This window comes from Nicotiana attenuata, chromosome 1 (genome assembly GCF_001879085.1).
Source record: "Nicotiana attenuata strain UT chromosome 1, NIATTr2, whole genome shotgun sequence".
Lineage (NCBI taxonomy): Eukaryota > Viridiplantae > Streptophyta > Magnoliopsida > Solanales > Solanaceae > Nicotiana > Nicotiana attenuata.
In genome coordinates, this window is record NC_031989.1 from 106,297,440 (window position 1) to 106,311,225 (window position 13,786).

At 36.7% G+C, this 13,786-nt stretch overlaps 2 protein-coding genes across 2 annotated transcripts; one reads left to right on the forward strand and one right to left on the reverse strand.

Annotated features, from left to right (window-relative positions):
• Nucleotides 524-1,824, forward strand: LOC109241989. The gene is made up of 3 exons (XM_019408819.1): nt 524-1,138; nt 1,223-1,353; nt 1,450-1,824. The coding sequence occupies exons 1-3, from the start codon at nt 856-858 to the stop codon at nt 1,528-1,530; spliced, it is 495 nt and encodes a 164-aa protein (XP_019264364.1). The 5' UTR covers nt 524-855; the 3' UTR covers nt 1,531-1,824.
• On the reverse strand, nt 4,199-8,175 carry LOC109231657 (LIM domain-containing protein WLIM1-like). The gene is made up of 5 exons (XM_019397303.1): nt 7,768-8,175; nt 5,476-5,572; nt 5,339-5,376; nt 5,105-5,194; nt 4,199-4,719 (listed from the first exon to the last, which is right to left on the reverse strand). The coding sequence occupies exons 1-5, from the start codon at nt 7,903-7,905 to the stop codon at nt 4,513-4,515; spliced, it is 570 nt and encodes a 189-aa protein (XP_019252848.1). The 5' UTR covers nt 7,906-8,175; the 3' UTR covers nt 4,199-4,512.

Here is a 13,786-nt window from a genome sequence, read left to right on the forward strand (position 1 = left end):
GTCTTTAAGCAAAAAAATAATTTAAACCAGATAAAATACAACAAATACATTGTAATCACAAAAATACATATAAAATAGTAATAGTAATTTATTAACATTTTTATTAACAAATAATAACGATTTCATAATTTTTACATATTTTTTTACAACATTAATATCTTAGTCCGGATAAAAATAACATACCAATTTAATCGCAAAAAAAAAAAAAAATACAACACAACATACAACACATTCAAAACAACTAATATTTATTATTTATACGAGTTTGGACATAAATTAAATCGGAATATCTCGATTTATATTTTTCGGAAAGTTGAAGATTTGAAAATTTGACTCCGAAACAAGCAACTCACAACAATAGAAGGCTTGGCTAGGATGTGGGACCAACTTTGATTAGTTTTTGTGGGACGGGTAGGGTCCACTCGAGTTTTTTATCGTTTTAATGGTGAGGGGGGGGGGGGGTGGGGGGCCTGTGCTATGGTTTTATAAATGGGGGAGAAGAGTCTGTTCAGAAACGTGGGGGAAAGGGGAGGGGATGGTACTTAAACATGTAAAGCGCGGTTCATTACTGCGTTTTATATACTTGCTGTAAATCGCAATTTGTTACCGCGTTCTATATAAAACGCGGTAAAGAATCGCGTTTTATGTAGAAATGTAACTTTTTCTTTTTACACTTAAAAAAGTATTTTGAGTCCTAAAGAATCACATTTAGGTTCCGAACTCGCCCAAAGGTGTACTTAAATTCTTTATATATAATGGGGATAGGTAGCTTGGTGTGTGTAGCTACAGAGAGACAGTCCGTGCTTTGTCTGCTCATTTCACTATCTAGAGAGAGAGAGAGAGCGCGCGAGAGAGATGGGGAATTGCCAAACTATTGATAATGCAGCTTTGCTCATACAACACCCCAATGGTAAAGTGGAAAAGCATTATTCTGCAGTAACTGCTCGCCAAATTATGAAGATGAATCCGGGCCATTATGTTGCTCTTCTTCTCAGCACCACCACCACTATGTCCCCACCCTCAAACAAAACAACTACCAACAGTAATATTAGCCCGATACGAATTACGCGAATAAAGGTTCTCAAGCCAACTGATACCCTTGTTCTTGGTCATATTTACAGACTAGTTACTGCTCAAGGTTGGTCATTTTCTAGGTTAACTACTCAATTATCTTGGTTGTTGATGTGTTATGTAGTTACACCTTTTTCTTGATTATACACAGAGGTAATGAAAGGATTGTGTGCCAAGAAGTATGCAAAGCAGAAACAGTTTGAATATTCAGAGGACAAAATGACACAGATATTACATTCTAAGGCAGGTGTTAGAACATCTGTTCAGGACAACTCTAAACAGGTAAATATTCATCTTCCAAATTCACAAACTTAATTTCCTTTGTATTTCAAAGAAAGAACATACTTCAAATAATTTACGAGCTGATTAAATTTTCAGGTTAAACATCGAAAGTCTATAGGTGCAAAATCAAGAGCTTGGCATCCCTCATTGCAGAGCATATCTGAGGTTGCAGGCTGATTTGTAATGCTTCAATGTTTGATTAAAGAGAGTCCAATTATTCTCAGGAGCAAAAATGATGCCAGATTATAAGTTCAGGAGATGGAATTGGTGGTTTCTCAAATTCAAGTTAAGAGTAGCTTATGCGGAATTAGTCACATGTATAGCAAAGGAAAAACGATAAATAAGATCTCCTACATTTATTGTTTGGATGCACTTATTCAATTGAAATTACTTATAAGCACCAAATTTTGTTTAATTGAAAAGTTAATAAGATAAATGGATATATCTAATGGAATGGATCATTCAAACAGAGTAATGATTCTCCTACCATGTGCGTTGATCAACCAATATGTTACTTTAAGAGCGAAATAACACCTGCTTTCTCTTTTTTTAATGCTCCTTGAACTAAAATCCGAGATCGTTGAATGAGCATGTCAATTGGCTTGGTGCATGAGGATCAAATTAATCTATAGATTGTTACTTTTCACTTGTACAAATTCTAGTTCTTATTGCTTTACTGTTAGAGTGACGTATCATAACGTTTTCGTTTGGCGAGTTATTAGTGTTTATCCTAAAAATCGAGTAACAATTAAATTTGTAATGTGATTTTAAGGATACGTGATTTCACTTAATACCAATTGATTAGCTTAGAGATAAATGACGGGAATTGACAAGAATGTAAAACAAACCAATGCTTGGACAATGCCCTCGAGAGTAGTGAAGAATGTAAAACAAACCAACAATGTACTTTTTTTTCTTTCTTCTTGTTTAGATGCAATAATTATTTATTCTAACGGTATATTTATTTTTTTTATGGCCAAATAAATAAAAATAACTTGATTAGAATATCATTATCTTTAGCTAAATAAAAAAAATTATAGTCATAATAAGATTGTTCCAAATTTTTTTCTACAGATTTAACCCGAAAAAAATAATTTAAATAATTGATGGACTTAAAAAGGTAAAAATATATATATTTTATTCTAAGAAAATATTACATAAAATAAAATTCATGTGGTAGTGCATGTGTCACACTTTCATGGGTTATCAGCGTTCAGGGGGGGTCGTGGCTATCAAATTGCAAAGTTGAGGGGGGTAAATATGCCAACGTAAAGTTTAAATGAGTATAGAATAGAAGTCGCCAAATTAGGAGGGATCCCGATGTTTTCTATCATTTAGAATCCGATAACTTAAGAGGATTAATATTATAATCCGGGTTCAAATTGTGGCTAACATCTGTGACTAAACAAAAGAGCAAATGAAAAGAAAAAATATGATTTGAGAGTGGTGAAAGAACAGGTGAAAGGCTAAAAAGGAAGGACAAAAAGGAAAGAAAGGAGACAGCTGCAGGGCAAAAGCATCAAGTGCATGCGTGCATTATTGTCTGTTAAGATATGGGGAACCTCATAATGCTTTTGATTTGCAACTAAGACCTAGTCAAACCTCAAATGTTCATGAAATGCTCTCTAATCATTCTCTACATAGTCCAATCAGATTTCTTGACCCTGCAGGTTACAAGGATATGATCTCTTGTGTCTGATTCATCTGCTGATAATGAAACCATCAATAATAGTGTTTGAGTCACATACTTTGGGTCCAACTTTCTCTGTTTTGTCTTTTTCCTTTTCTTTGATAGTTCTTCTGTTCTTGGAAAAAATGAGAAGGTTGTGCCTTGTATTATTTTTACCAAATTTTAACAAGAGAAATACTCACAAACATGTTGTGTACAAATTAAAGTGAGAATTTATCACTTTAACTATAGTTAAATTGATAAATATATATGTATATATATATGAAATAAGCATATGAACTCTCATGTTCAAATCCGACAAAGGTGCAGAGTTATCTGGTACTTGTACAGGTGAAAGCAACAGTACTACTGTACTAGTAAAATAATCGAGGTACATGTAAGCTGGCACGAACACTACCGTCGTTAATAAAAGAAGAAGAAGAAGAAGAAGAAAAAGTAGCATAAAGGCATAAAACTCATTCAAGACTTATTTTTAATGGTTTGCCCGGCCAGTGGTAGCAGCAAGGAACTCACGTCAACATTCTTTAAAGAATGCAAAGGTCCAGCATTTCCACCATTTTTATATTGAAGAGCTACTAACACAATCGTACAAGAAGATGATGCTACATGTAGTGGGAAACATAATTTGCTAGATCATTAGCTGGATACATATACCTTTTTTTTTATTTTAAAAGTATTCTTTGTGGCTGATATAATGAATATAGGACATAACTGAGTAAAGGTTTAGCAATACTTGGAATAATCATGCTTCATGCAATTTTGACTTCAAGTAATCATATCATCCATCTTTGTTGCACTGGAATAAATGGGGCCATTGGAACCTATTTTCTCTTTTGGATTTCCCAGCAAAGATTTCATAAGCAAAAGATAGTGCTTTCTCCCCCTCACCCAGTCCTCTCCTTTTGTTTTTCCTCCATTTTTGCTTTCGCCTCAAAAGGCACAAGAATAAGAATGATATCTCCAAATAACACAACTATGCTTTTCAAATAGTATGACTCTTGTTTGACTCACTCATATTAAATTGGTTATATCTCTAATCAGAAAGCTTTTCAAAACCTTGTTGCAGATAATATCAATGGTAAAGAGTTAACATTCGAAGTCCCTGGCGTAAAAGATAAAACCAATAAACCACTAAAGAAAATGGAAACGCGAATCTCAATTCATCAACTAGGGGGAGTAGACTCTCATAAAATGCCATGAAAATTTTCAAACAACCACATGAGCTATTACATTGTACACGCGTTTAGTAAAAAGTAAATTGTATTATAATTAAAGCACACATCCACGGAACTAAAAAGCAACACGAACGGAATTCCTCTATGAAGATATGCCATATATAGACATAGGTGACTGATAACTCTTGATGTATGTGTTAACCAGTACAACAAACTGGTCCAGCTCTCAACTGAAAGCCGATTACCCTTTATATTTCAAACTCAAGTCAACATGGAAATGTTCAAGGCAAGACTCTATGCTTTTGTGTTCTCACTCACCCCTTTAATTTTGTCATGGTCTTCCATTTGGCTGAAGTTACCTCTCTCCTTGAAGAGTTGAGTGTGATGGTGCCTACAGTATAGCTTATGTTCATGAGCTACATAGTTTGATGGACTGATCACACATCCCCCATGGCTACATTTGAAACAAGCCCTGTGGTATGAAGTTCCATCCACTGCTACCTGTAAAAGCAGCAGAGACAATCCGTAAACATCTTTATCTTTAAATTTTTTTCGACTACGTTCAGGGATCAGGGAAGGAGAAGGGAGAAAGAGAACCGTGAAAATTGAACCTACACCTATTGTGTGAGATTCTCACCCCTAACACTAGATGGTAACACTTGGTAGCAAAAAAAAAGAGCACTTCAGTTGGGCAATTCAACAATGAGAACTTATTATCAGGTGATAAGATCATAAGACAATTGAATGCCAACTTAGAGGCACTCACACATGGCTTTCTGAGAGAGCTTTTTCGGATACGTATTAAATTAATTTGAAATGGCCTAATCTGTCTCTCTGTGTTTTTCTCCGATTAATTTACCATTTCAATAAAAGCAACTTTTAATACCTTTTCCAGGGGGTAGACAGTTTTCTTGCAAGCAACACATTTATCTTGAGTTCCGCCAAACAAACTCGAAACCTTGCTGTTTGATTGTCCCTGGGAGATTAAATGAGACAATTAATTATAATATCAGCTGGTAAAATGAAACGGACAATATTGTCATATACTTTAAGATGCTCGAGGAAGAGTCTTGAAAGTAGTGATCGTGGAGTATCTTTAAATGCGAAAATCATGGAATACCTGATCAGCGGATCGTTCCCTGACTATTTTTGGAGCCCCTAAAAAAATAAGAAACAACAAGTAAGAAGACAAGTTTTAGAAGGAGGAGTGATGGAAAACTGAAATAGAAGAAATATCAACTCGCCAACTATAACAACCTTCAAAACTCTTATCCAGGCTTCCTGTCATTTTGAATAGTTGATCGAAGTGAGGCCGACAGTACAATACTCCTTCGAAGGAGTTATAATTACTCAGCTGCAGAACATTAAAAATGACAAGAAAATAAGATCCAGACATTTAACCACATGAAAACAAGATGCTTCATTGATGCTAAAGATGCAAAGGAGAATATGGAGATTCTATATACTCTAAATACTAGATCTCTACCCTAGCAGTAGCAGTTTGTTCTGTACTGTTCATGTGTATGACTAATTCAAATAGCACTTCCGACATAGATTACCACGCCGACAGAGTTATAAGAAATAAAAAGTCTCATGGCCTCCCCAAATTAGAGTTGGGCAACCATTGCACTAGCATAAATACTGATAGGTGAAGTCAAGGTTCAAAATCAATAGAGTTAGTACGGTAACTTTTGAGAAGGGGAAGCAATTGCAAATACCCCGCTTAACTTCTCAGGTAAAGAGTGTAAAGCAAAGGTTTTACGCAGATGATGATTTTGATGGAATGTCTTCTCATGCTCTTATATACATATCAACATTCTTGCGTATTTGCACCCTATAAGAAGAAGAAGAAGATGACCAGAGCTCACATATTCTTCACCCATACCCATGCCTCAGGGGAAGCGGGATTCAGTGTTTGTTGTTCACTAAGTCAGAAATATGTTTTGACTCATATGCAACCAAAACCAGAGCTATCCATTGCCTGCTCATCTATAATTCATATCTGGCAAAGATTTCATACTCCAAAGAAATGGCAGCCCTTGTGCAGTAGAACAAGAATCATAAGATAAAAGATTTTGGTTTTCTTGTTTTCAAAACGTCGGCAGACGTGAATTCATGCTTCAACTAAATACAAGAATCTTTGCCAAAAAAAGTAAGGTTTAAAAGTGTAATTTCAGCCAAAAAAAGCTCAAAAATTAATATTAAAACCATGATTAAGTGTTATAACGTTTTTTCAGATCCATTAGAAGTGAATATTTTTGACCAAATTCTTTGACAGTACACAATGCTTTAGGAAAAAGAAACTAAGATAACACTCAAGGATCTAAGATATCAGGGTAAAAAGATAATAAGGAAAAGCAGAATGATCTGCCAGAGCATCCAAATATGACCTGAATAAATGATTCTTCAATAAAATCCTAAATGATCCAATGAAAGTGTTCTCTCTTTACCCCACTAGTGGGATTTTACTGGGTATGTTGTTGTTGTTGTTGTTGTTGAAAGTGTTCTCTCTTTGAAGAATACAATAACTCGAAAAACAGATATCCACTTCATAGTTGTAATTTCTTAGTATTAAGCATGTTTGAAAGGGGAATAATGTCAACTAATAAATCAGGAGTCCCAATTAGCATGCAGATGGGCGGAAATAGGAACACAAACAACTCAATAGTAGTTGGAATGACATTGACAGTGACACACTAAGAAGAAGAAAAACTTTCTTCCCCTTAATAGATCATATGAAACTTATACAAGGCGGTGAATCTCATTTCGATGTTTGTATGAATATTTAACCCAATAAATTTCACATATCACGGTCTAGTGTTGTCAAAATTTTATGATAGTGGGAGAGCAGAGATAATTATCTCCAATCCTTAGATTTCTAATCACTGTCAAGTTACATAATCTTTTGCCTTATTACTCTTCCCTTACAATTGCAGAGAGTTCCCTTGGTTATCATTTACACAAGGGGGGATAGTATCCAGTACTCAAACCTTTGAAAGGGGCAAGTCAAAACAATCTGAGAAACATAACCTAATGGAAAAGGCATCCATTAGTTCAATTCTCTATCTCATCATGATCTCCCAAATCAAACCACTCATTCAGTTCTAGCAAAGCACAGTTAGGGATTGAAGTTGCAGGTTGATGGTTGCAACTTGCACACTCCTCTCAAAAATTACATCAACAATAAAAACTACTCAACAACTACCATGTTACTCCTTTTAAACTCATGTCATGCCAAAAAAGAGTAACAAACCTAAATAACTCCTAATAACAACAACAACGACCCAGTAAAATCTTACAAGTGGGGTATGGAGAGGGTAGTGTGTACGTAGACCTTACCTCTATCCCAATGAGGCCGAGAGACTATTTCCGATAGACCAAGATGATGAAAAGAACCCTAAATAACTCCTCTGAATAAATTAATTAGAAAATAGAAGCATGCTCGAAATTGTTATATATCTAGAGTAGGAAATAGGTGTGGTTTAACATATAAATATGATGTGAAGCAAGTAGAAATTAAGTAAAAAGCATAATTAAGATGAATATGACCTTGAGAGTACCCTTGCAATGGTGGCATCTGAAACAAGCTTTATGATAGACCTTATTGTCAGCAGTAAGCTGATCCACCAAGTACACTGTTTTCTCACAAGCCTTACACTTCTGTGTTGTCCCTCCAAATGTTGCCATTCCTTTTCTCTGCAGATCAAAATCAGCCCTTTTCTCTCTCTATTTATTCACCAAAGTCTCTTCAGGTTTGAGTTTTTTCTTTTTACAGCTCTGGTCAGATCATTTAAATTACACTTTTATGTCCAAGCGAACTTTATAAAAAAAAATATTGAAATTCAAATAGTTGAATAAATATGATATTTAAAATTAAGGGGAAATGTTTAGTGGTAGCGGAGGCGATATGTGGATTAATGTAATCTGTCCATATTGAAAGTGTATGATTTCACTATTATAGAGGATTATTATCGATGACGAATAAATATAAATAATCGGTGAAATTTGTGATCCTAAGCAACTTAAAAGGGTTCAAATTATTTGTGTGATTATAAAAATTTTTCATTAAGAGGTATAATTATAAGTTTAAATTAAATTATTTAGAAAGAAATTATTTTTTTTAGAACAGACCAAAAAGAAAAATAAGTTCACATAAACTAAAAGAGAGGGAGTATTAGATAGTCTGTGCTTACTTATCTCTCTGACACAAAACAAGATTCGACGGGCACATACACGCGTCGGGTTCAAAACTTGAAGAGGATTTTCTCATTTCCGACAGAATGTACAGATTAGTTTTCCTCACTGTAAATGTACTTACTATTCTCTCCGGTCCAAAATAAGTGATTTTTTGAATGTTTTCATACAGATTAAGAAATCTATCTTTTAACATTAATTAATAATAGAATTAATCATATTAACCTTTATTATCTCACATAAACACTCCTAACACATATTCCAACATTATTTACTCCAGGGACAATATAGAAAAAAAATAATTAACTCATTCTTAAAATTCGAAAAAATTATTTATTATTTTAGACCGGAGGGAATACTTTACTACTCGGATTCGCAGTTGGAGGTCCCTACAGTTGTAAAAAGACTCTGTCCCACTCTCCACTGTTGTGTCAAAAGTCCATCTTTACCGTCTGCTCATTATTTTTTTTCTTTCCATGAAATTCTATATTTCTTTCGTCCGTTTCAATTTAGATGAAGTAATTTAACTCGATACAAAATTTTAGAATTTTTCTTTTTGAAACTTATGATCTTAAATGTTTAAGAAGTCGTTTGGTAGGATGCATTAGATAAAATAATGCATGCATTAGCTTTATGTATTAATAATACCTTGTTTGATAGACATTTTGAACCTATGCATTAGAAATGCAAGCATTAGTTATACATCCTATTTGGTATTATCCTATGCATATAGAAAACCATAAAATTAGCAATGCAATGGCTTTTAATGCATGCATTAACTTAGTTAAAGATAAAATTGTTCTTCAAAATTTATGCCTGATTAAAATATGCTAGTTATTATATTAATGCAAGTTTAAAATAATCCAAATAGTGAAAAATAAAATTATATCTCTAGTAAATAAATAAATGCTTAGCATATATATATATATTTTTTTTTATAAATAAATATTTAGTAGGTAGACAAATTAAATAATTATTTTTAAACTTTTTCATATAAAAACCTTTTCAACATATGTTTCTTTTAAAAAGTTAGACTGGTTTTGAGGACATTTTTGTAAACAAATAATTCTTTTAGAAATTGTGCAATGCTTTAATACATCAAACCAAACAATGGATAAGAAATATGTTAGCATAGCTAATACTAGCATAACTAATGCAGGCATAACTAATACCAGCATTACTAATACACCCTATTCAGCATTATTCTTATGCACCCTACCAAACGACCCCTAAGGGGTAAAAGCTTTATGGGGCAATGATATTTGTGTAATTATAAAAATTTCTCATTAAAGATTGTATAGGGTCAAATTTGATCGTCAGCGTCTCTACGCCAATGGGTACGCCCAGTGAGTATAGCCAACTAATGTAAGGGTACGACTCGGACGTGGGGACAAAAGCGACATCGTTTAGGACTCAGTGTCTTCACTAGGAAAACGTTGCCTGTTTTTGTAACTTTTTGATTATTTCAAGGAAGGTCTCTTATTATATAAAGGAGGCCTTCACATTGTAAAAGGAGGGGATTATTCTGGAACAATACAACTCTCTCATTTTCTCATACTCTCTCTCTCTCTATCGCTATCTCTAACGAATACTTTCTCTTGAGTTCATATTATCACTACTAGATCTACAACAACAACTTCATTTTTCATCTCTAGGTCTATTATATTTGATTATGATTTACCCTTTCTTACTTTTGATTGTTTTTAAGCTTGCAAAGTATATCGATAACTTTTGAGCCAAATAATTTGGCGCCGTCTGTGGGGATTTCGAGAATCAAAATCATAGTATCCACCTAGAGAGCAACCAACTACCATTCTCTACACCACACGAAAACAAAAGATGGCTGAAAATAACACCAGAATGAAAGCGATAGTGGGTGTTACAACCAATCTCCTTGATCCTCTCAACGAGGCCGGTGATGAGGCCATCTTGAATGCAACCCCTAGCACCACGCCAGGTGCAGAGATCTCATCTTCCCCATCCGAAGATCTGACGATCTTGCATGAAAAAGGAGCTTCCACATCTGCGGCTAAGGATGCACCCTCGGTGGTCAAGAAGCTACTGGAAGAATGGCTAACAAGCACTCTAAGTGGCTTGGTTGAGAAGTCACCGCAAAGTAACGACGGGTGTATACCAGCGGTAGGTACCACTATTGCCATGGGTGAACCTGAAGCTGCACGAGCAAATAACAAACCCATCGAGGCACAGACCAACGATGGCAGGCTAACAGCCATCCTAAAGAAGATGGAAGAAATGGAGAATGAAAACAGGGCCTCCGCGACCAAATGAAAGAACATCAGGAGAGGGTAGACAAGATCCCCGGCGCTCCCAAGTTGCTACCAAAACGCGACGTGGGGAGGTTCGTTGAACAACCATACACTGAAGAAGCTGCCCCTCACCCTATCCCAAAAACCTTCAAGATGCCACCCTACTTGAAAGTATATGATGGAACCACAGATCCCGAGGATCATTTAATCCACTATGTCACTGCTGTAAAGGGCAACGACCTATCAAAAGAACAGGTACCATCGGTGCTGCTGAAGAAGTTTGGTGAGACGTTGACAGGAGGGGCCCTAACGTGGTACTCTCAGCTACCAGCTAAGGCGATATCAACATTCGAGGAAATGGCGGATAAGTTCGTCACCGCCCATGCAGGTGCAAATAAAGCGGAAGCAAGGGTCAACGACATATTCACCGTCAGACAAACCGCAGGGGAGGGACTCAGGGACTTCCTAGCCAGGTTTAATAGGGTAAGGATGAGTCTACCAAACGTATCGGAAGGTATGGCAGTCGCCGCTTTCCAGAACGGGCTAAACAGGGATGGTTCGAGGGCAACCAAGAAGCTACTAAGCTGCCTCATGAAACATCCCCCTACCACATGGGAGGAAATCCACAACGCATATTGCGCTGAGGTACGAGCAGACGAGGATGATCTTAATGGGCCAACCCAACGGCTAACAACGATACACTCAAAAACAAGGAGGGATCGATGCAATGAAGGACGGCGAGAACAACTCCCACGCTCCAACAAAGACCGACACCAGCCATACACCAGATCCTCCCATCCACCACCAAGGCATACGGACGCGCTACAGCGACACGTCGCCCCACTCCGAAACGAAAGAGGTACGCCTCCTTTATTATCCGCCCATAACTTTTGTGTGTCTCCTTCAGAAATAGTGTACGCACTGGAGAAGCTGGGCACCAAAGTGCAGTGGCCGCAGAAGATGAAATCAGACCCTGCCACAAGGAAATCAAACGTCCTATGTGAGTTCCATCAGGAACGGGGACACAAAACCGAAGACTGCATAGGCCTACGGCAAGAGGTGGTCAGGATGCTGAACCAGGGATACCTGAGGGAATTACTCAGTGACAAAGGGAAAATCAACTTGGGACGCGGACGGGAACAACCCCACGGGCCGCCGAAGCCGCCCTCCCCAGCACGCACGATAAACATGATCGTCGGAGGCGGCGACGACTTAGCGATCAATCACGTCAAGTTCGCCACCACGCACAAACTAAAGCGGACCATCGCCCATGAACGGTATGACGACTTCGAAGATAGTATCACCTTCGATAAGTCTGATGCCGACGGTTTGTCTTTCCCTCATTACGATGCTTTAGTTATCACTTTACGTATCGCTGATACAGATGTTAAAAGAATCATGATTGACGACGGAAGCGGCGCCTGTATTATCCACCCGAGGGTCCTCGTACAAATGGGACTCGAGGATAAGGTAATACTGCGTTGCATAACACTAACTGGTTTTAACAATGCAGTGGAACGGACATCCGGAGAAATATCACTGCCCGTTTTAGTAGGAGGAGTCACGCTGGAAACAACTTTCCACGTGATGAACTAGGAAACGGCGTACAACGTCATCATAGGGCGCCCGTGGATACACGCCATGCGAGCGGTCCCTTCAAGCNGACTACGTTTTACCATGATGATTCAGTTTGGGAAATAATGCACTAACGACGAGAAATATGACTTCAAAAGAAGTGGAGGAATCCCACACGAAATAACGGTTACAGGAAAGAAAGACAAAGGAGTAAATCAGAAAATGCTTTCCGAAGGTTTGAAAGTTGAATCGAATCGAACCTCTCTCCTATTTATAGGGATAAGTTGCGCAGAAATCGAAGAGTCATGATTCAAAACGTGCGCGGGAAACCAAAATGTCACATCATCCTCTGAACCGCCTCGGGGGCAAATATAATAATGACGCATACAGGCGATGACGTCATTCCAAAAAGAAAGCCACGCGTCAGTGGCTCAACAACGTCATACATTTTACCTCATTTATGTTGCCGCCCCTGGTCAAGGTCAAATTCTCCTAAGCCGAGGTTTGCATTTCCGCCCATTGAAGATGCCCACCGAATGCGTCTCCAACGAGCGGAGGGACTAACTGTATAGGGTCAAATTTGACCGTCAGCGTCTCTACGCCAATGGGTACGCCCAGTGAGTATACGCCAACTAACGTAAGGGTACGACTCGGACGTGGGGACAAAAGCGACATCATTTAGGACTCAGTGTCTTCACTAGGAAAACGTTGCCTGTTTTTGTAACTTTTTGATTATTTCGAGGAAGGTCTCTTATTATATAAGAGAGACCTTCACATTGTAAAAGGAGGGGATTATTCTGGAAAAATACAACTCTCTCATTTTCTCATACTCTCTCTCTATCGCTATCTCTAACGAATACTTTCTCTTGAGTTCATATTATCACTATTAGATCTACAACAACAACTTCATTTTTCATCTCTAGGTATATTATATTTGATTACGATTTACCCTTTCTTACTTTTGATTATTTTTAAGCTTGCAAAGTATATCGATAACTTTTGAGCCAAACAAAGATAAAATGAGTAAAACGAAGAATTTAAAGTTGAATTATTTCCAAATTTAAAAATATTCTATTTATTTTGGAACAGACTAAAAATTAGGGGTGTTCATAAAAACCCGAAAAACCGAACCAAATCGAAAACCAAACCAAACCGACCAAAAAAACCGATACTTTTTGGTTTGGTTTGGTTTGGGTTTTGAATTTTAAAAACCAATCAAATTTGGTTTGGTTTTGGTTTTAATCAGAAAAAAACCGAACCAAACCGACTATAGGAGTAGCTATTTCAAATTCATTATTACACACATATATATATATATATGTATGTATGTATATTTTTATACAAATTTTCAAAAATTTAATGGTAAATGTTAATAGTTTGCACTTTTAGTATAGTGCTTTACCTTTACATTCTAGTTTGATTGGTACTTTTCTTTTGTTAAGTGTAAGAATACATTTCGTGTTAAAAATAATATATTTTTAATTGAGTCCTTAAATTATTCATCACTATTTGATTCAATTATCATCAATATA

Excerpts from the sequence above, each read along its gene's own strand:
- LOC109231657 (XM_019397303.1), bottom strand. The coding sequence starts at position 7,905 with ATGGCAACATTTGGAGGGACAACACAGAAGTGTAAGGCTTGTGAGAAA. Across the intron at positions 5,573-7,767 it reads ATTGCAAGGGTACTCTCAAG|CTGAGTAATTATAACTCCTT; the intron begins GTCATATTCATC and ends AATGTTCTGCAG. Across the intron at positions 4,720-5,104 it reads CTGTCTACCCCCTGGAAAAG|GTAGCAGTGGATGGAACTTC; the intron begins GTATTAAAAGTT and ends CTGCTTTTACAG.
- LOC109241989 (XM_019408819.1), top strand. The coding sequence starts at position 856 with ATGGGGAATTGCCAAACTATTGATAATGCAGCTTTGCTCATACAACAC. Across the intron at positions 1,139-1,222 it reads CAGACTAGTTACTGCTCAAG|AGGTAATGAAAGGATTGTGT; the intron begins GTTGGTCATTTT and ends GATTATACACAG. Across the intron at positions 1,354-1,449 it reads TTCAGGACAACTCTAAACAG|GTTAAACATCGAAAGTCTAT; the intron begins GTAAATATTCAT and ends TTAAATTTTCAG.